Consider the following 5,988-nt stretch of genomic DNA (forward strand, 5'->3'; position numbering starts at 1 on the left):
CCCACAGAAGAGTTAATTTACAGAATAGTTTGGAAAACAATTACAGTGATAGTATATGCAAAATAATATATGGTTATTTTAAGTGGTTTTTATTTATTCTGCGACATTTCATCCTGGTTTCCCCGAACTTTTTAAAGCTTCCATCCAGATAAACATGCACAACCTCATATGACTAGTCACTCTACACTTAACCGTATTATATTATTGAGCATATACAAGAAGAGGTTATGTGAACCTTTAAGAAGAACATAGAGTGTTTATTACTCTTATTTACAATAGCAATGGCTGCCTAAAATTCAATAATATACATAGAAAAGTATGCCTAGATTTTCTTGAAGACAGTACATGGTGACATGTCATTATTTTGATTAAAATTTCAAATATACAGTAGTTGTTTGATCCATCATAAAATTTTATCTAAATAGAGTGACGATGTTGAAGAAGACTCAATCTTTGCAAGAAATGACTCAGTAGAATCACAATTGCTAGCAAACCATTCCCAATCAGAAGTGTCATGATATCCTGGTTGAATGATCTCCAAAATATGATCCAGAATTATATTTTTCTGCTTGTATATCTTCGGTGTTATTCCATTTTGGCCGCATATGTAACATTTGCATATTGGCTGTTTTCTTTGCACAGAATCGCTGGGATGCTTCACAGGTTGCTCATCAGCCATTACGGAAGCTCTTACTGAAACAGATCTGGTCTCGGTCTGATGGTGGCTCTTAAATTTGCTAATGCTTGTTGTTGAATCAGTGGCTTGTGTTCTGGAATCTAAATTTTGATTGCAGTTTTCTCTGTAGCATCCATATTCTTCATCCAAATGATGCTTCATCCACCGGACTCTTTCTTGTAAATAGCGCTGTACAGTTTCATCATCAACATGGCTGCATGCTTTACCACATGGAAAATTAACATGGCAGCTCTTACTGTTTTCCTTCACGTTTTTCACTTTCCGTGCAGACTTGAATTCATTTAATTTCTCCTGGAATTCTACTGCAGCCTCCAAATCATACTCTGCATGCTTGGCGGCTTTTAGCGCAGTCAGAAGTTGCTTCAATGTTGACTCCAACTTTTTCTCCAATTGGTTTATCTCTGTAGTCATCAGGCATTTGTTGATCTCCAGTGTGTGGTTATCCTTCAGGAGCCGAGCATTATCTTTCTGCAGTGTTTCGTTCTCGGTCATCAAGCTTTGAAATGTCCTGTGCATCTTACCTTCTAGATCCCTCTTTATTTTCAGTTTTTGTCTTTTTGTCCATCTGTTGGAGTTAATCAAATCCTTGATACTACTCCTCAGTGTTGCCGTGACAGTTTTTTCAAATCTTAATCTTCTCTTATACTTCGTTGTCTTTTTCTCCAATGTATCCACTTTTCTTTGCTGAGTTTTGTAGAGCTTTGATTTTTCGTGAAGCTCTGATCGTGTAGTCTTCAGGATTCCTTCAAGTCTTTCAGTTTTCCCTTCGAGCAGTTCAATTTTCTTCTCCATATGTTGCAAACGATCTTCCCCTTCAGAAGTTCCCAGGATAGTACTCAGCATATTGCTAATTTTAGTGTATTTAACAGTGTTGTCATCTGTCGAGGTTTTCTTGAGATCATTTAACTGAACAGGTAAATTTTGACGAGAAATGCTCCTTGCCAAATCCAGTTCACTCTTCAGCCAAACCATGTCGTGATCGAAGGATATGATGCTAGTGATCCTGTGGTCACTTTGACTAACATTTTGCTTTGGTTCGGTCATCGACTTAAACCACTTGCAGTCAGAACAGTTGCAACTTGTATCATGCATGATTGGCATATGTTGTGCCGGTTGCCTTAAATGAATGCAAACCTCTTGTTGATGGTGCTTACTACGGCACAGGCAAAAACTATAAGAAAAGGGAAAATTATTAGTTATGATTTGGAATATGGAAAACGGATATGATTTGTCTTACAGCAGATATACAGTTGTGCCATGACAGGGAAGAATGTTGCTTTGGTACAATAAGATAAGATAAGATAAGATTTATTTCCATCCACTTGATCATATGAGTACAAATAGCACTATGATATGAGATAGGTCAATTACATGTATAATTTTGAGTACAAAGAAATTAACACATACTTAAGCATATTAAAAAGTATAAAGAGTATAAAATAAAATTACATGTATGATTTTGAGTACAAAGGAATTAACACATACTTATGCATATTAAAAAGTAAAAGAGAGTATGGAATAACATAGAAAATAGAAGAAAAATCATAGGTTATGACTATTAGTGAACATAAAAATACAAGAAAAGTCAAAGGTTATGTCTATTAATGAAAAATATGTAGTAGGGCTAAGTTGATACTGATGTATTGTGATACCAGTGGTATCATTATTGTAAACTATCGATTAGAATTTATTTACCGATACTAGCTGATATTTTCTTGGCATTTTGGTCTTTCAGGGTGTCTGCAAAAATGCTTTGCAAAACTTTCACAGATTCTAATTATTCTGAAAACTATGACAAATTTGTAGTTTATTAGTATTTTGCACCAATTCTGTGTGTTAAACTGGATTTTGCGATTACATAACATTTATTTTAATATTAAGATCTAATTACTGAACATTTTAAAGCAAAACTTGGTAAATTAATGCATATGGTTGATGTTTAATACTTACACACTAATATTAATTTTGAACAATTTTCAGGCAATGGTATCGTTATCAATGAGAATCAATAAAAATATCAGCATTGGTGTGGGTATCAATTCAAAATGGTATTGGGTCAGCCCCTAATTGTCAGGAAAAAAACCATATACAAATCGCAGTGCTCTGTCGAATTCATAGGTGGGGGTATGCTTTAAGAAATATTCTTAACTGGGGGGAAATACTGTCCCTGCACTACTTCTAAATTCTATCTCTTTTAAAGGAATGGAGTTGTACTTATGCTGGAAAAAGATGTTCTGCACTGACGGTTGCATTTCAATTCTTGAAATTTACGTTGTGGAAAACAGAGCAAAAGAACATGGTGAAGGACAATTTACCATGCCTCTATACTTTCATGGAAATTTATTTCAACATGGTTCAAATGATTTACACAGGTTCTTAATACAATATCTATTGTTTTGTTGTTTAAGGAATAGCAATCAGCAATGGCAATCCTCTAACAATAACTACTATAACTAATAATAAACTGGGGTTGAGCCCATAACACTTTGAACTAATACCAATACCATTGCCGATACTCTTACTAATTTCCAACACCAATACTGATATTTGAAAATTGTAACAATTCAAACTGTTTCAAAACATTTATAAATTTGACTAGGTGTGATCTTCATTGGAACTATACCATAACAATCTACCAGAATTTTGTTGCAAAATATTCATAATTTCACATGAGATAATCATTTAATAGCAAAATCTATTTCTCCCCACAATCTTGTTGCAAAATTATGAAATTTTGCATAGTTTCTAGAATATTAAGACCCCATGCAAGTGCTCATGTGGTTGGGCAACATTCTGAAGTTTTGGATAAATATTTCACTGATCCTGGTTAAGAAACCTTGGCTAGCAGTTCCTATACATTGTCCCTAAGTATATTCCCAGCTTCTCCAGACATTCTAAATAAATCTATGCAATATTCTGTAATGTTGGAACTAAATTTAATGCTGTGCAGAGTATAATTTTAGAGTGGAAATATAAAGCTCTGGCTTTCAGTGTTCTTTCCGCCCTTTGTCTCGTGAAAAGATTTGTTATGGCAGGTACAATGATATCCCCTGACTTTTCAGCAGAGGTTTGAATATTTTTACAAAATTTCCTGAGTTCTCGGATATGTTTTTAAAATCATCGGGTGATTTCTCGAGTTTTCCAAGTTAGAGCAAACTTCATTAGTTATTCCTAGTTACTAAGAATTTCTGAAATAGGCATACTAATTCCTGGTACAGTTGGCTGGCATCAGTTTTACCAATGTCTTGAACAAGATTGATCTACTGCTGACCTCAAGAAACTACCTATCATTTATTTAATTATAAATAATAGATATGACTTAATCTATCCATTGCTAGAATTGCAAATCCATGTTAGCAGCTGAAGTACCTAAATCTCTGTTAGTTAAGACATGATACCTGTAATAGTCAATAAATTTTCTCTGTGCTTATGTTCCTGTTCAGAGCGGCATATTTCCGTTTAATGCTTAGGTCTAGCCATTTACCAGGCCATGACAACATTAATGAGCAATTCCACATTCTAGTTTCTTCCTGGAGCAGGGTATTTGTTTTTACTGATTTCACATTATTAAGGCCATAACAATAAATTGAATATTTTTCATGATTAGACATTTTCAAGGTAAGAAAAAACAGTTGTTTTACGTCTATTTGCCACCTCCTTCATCTAGCATGTTTAGTGACTGACTCGTGATCTTGTCACCAAATGTTTTGGGTTGAAGTCCTTTTTGTTGAAGTCCTTTCATTCTAACTGGCATTGGCTCAGAGGTAAACAACATTCTGTAATCTAGTATATTCTCTAAAACAAAGCTATCGGGGTACCAGAATCTGGCTAGTGGTGCAGATGGGGGTGAGGGGCAGTGGTTCTCAACCTACTTCATGAGATCGCAGCCTGGTAAATTGTTTTGTTAAAAGTTGATGCCTGATCTCAACAATTTTACTCATACATACCTGTATATTTTTTAACATTATACATTAATTAATATGTACCCTTGAAATGTTATTTATTTATTAATATTAAATAATCATAAAGAGTAAGTTTGATTGTGTCTAGTTTTGTTGACAAATATAAAATTAGGTTTAAATTATTTGTCAGCTACTGGATCTAATGAAATCTTGTAGTTTTGCAAGTGTTTATTTTCATTGTCATGCTGTATTTTGATTATTGAAAAATTCTGAATAATAATAATCTGGAAATCGATGGCTATATTATTTATTATATTTGGGGAAACTAAAATCTATAGTAATTTGATTATAATGATGATTGTTGGAGAAAACCTGTTTCAGGAGTATAATTGATGTTGCCCAGTACTAGGCTGTGGATGGGGTGGGGAGGGTTGAGAATCACTAGTGGGGGTACTATATGTATTTCATTTTTAAAAAAACACTGCCATTTATGTATTTATTTAGCCTCGCACATGCTAGTAATGTATTATTACATGCAATCATAGTCTTTCTGTGGTGAGGAAGGTGTGTGCCTCTTCTGGAAAATGAAAGTCACCCTAAAATTACAAATTTCATACATTTAATTTCAGTTGCAGTAATATGCATTAATTATTAATTAGGACCGATAATTACATGCAAGACTGATGCAGATTTCTGCAGAAACACAATAGCTTAGAAAAAATTTCCAACCCCTCTCCTCACCTCTCTGAAAAATTGCCTTGCTCCCTCCCTGAAAAAATATAACTGGATCAGGACTGTAAAATCACAATTGTAATTTACACTAATCCCAATCTTACATGATGTTTTTTAATGTCAATACTTAACTAATGTATTAAGTATATGCTAATGTAACCAAAATATAGAAAATAATCAAAATATGTATGTGGAACAAGACAAAGAAAAATGTAACTACCTTATGTAGGAGACTAACTAGAACAAAGAAAGATATAATGTAAGGACATAACAAAGTGGTAGTGAATGAATGTTCAATCCTCATGTAATATTTACAAATGGTTCCCATACACCTGAAAGAACTGGAAATTCAGGGAATTTGAAAAAAATAAAAATATGAGAGAAAATCATCAAATTGACCAGTGAATCCCAATTTAGTGCATCTGAAGATCTAGAATATCCTATTTGTTAATAATTAATACAACTTCAGTAACTTGCTACACACATCTAAAGATATAGACATAATAGATTACTTGATAGTCTGGCCATTTGGAATCTTCTGTTTGCCAAATTTTTGAAAATATGACCTTTATATACTTTGAAATTTTATTTTATGCACTGTAATATAGTTTTAAAAAGTGTTTAACTCCCACAAAAAAAAAAAACCCTGCAACCTTA

The 5,988-nt window shown here is 33.5% G+C and overlaps 1 protein-coding gene across 2 annotated transcripts; it reads right to left on the minus strand.

The window, feature by feature from the left end:
* Nucleotides 1-269: 269 nt before the first annotated feature.
* Nucleotides 270-4,155, minus strand: LOC145978054 (uncharacterized). Of its 2 annotated transcripts, none has more exons than XM_083110461.1 (2): nucleotides 4,096-4,155; nucleotides 270-1,868 (listed from the first exon to the last, which is right to left on the minus strand). In XM_083110461.1, the coding sequence occupies exon 2, from the start codon at nucleotides 1,796-1,798 to the stop codon at nucleotides 404-406; it is 1,395 nt and encodes a 464-aa protein (XP_082966587.1). In that variant the 5' UTR covers nucleotides 1,799-1,868; nucleotides 4,096-4,155; the 3' UTR covers nucleotides 270-403. The 2 variants fall into 2 exon arrangements, with proteins under 2 accessions (XP_082966587.1, XP_082966588.1); XM_083110462.1 differs by having other exon boundaries at nucleotides 4,067-4,147.
* Nucleotides 4,156-5,988: the final 1,833 nt, after the last annotated feature.

This window comes from Lepisma saccharinum, chromosome 24, assembly GCF_977018435.1.
Source record: "Lepisma saccharinum chromosome 24, izLepSacc3.1, whole genome shotgun sequence".
Lineage (NCBI taxonomy): Eukaryota > Metazoa > Arthropoda > Insecta > Zygentoma > Lepismatidae > Lepisma > Lepisma saccharinum.

Coding starts and splice junctions, on each gene's coding strand:
- LOC145978054 (XM_083110461.1), bottom strand. CDS start 1,798: ATGCCAATCATGCATGATACAAGTTGCAACTGTTCTGACTGCAAGTGG.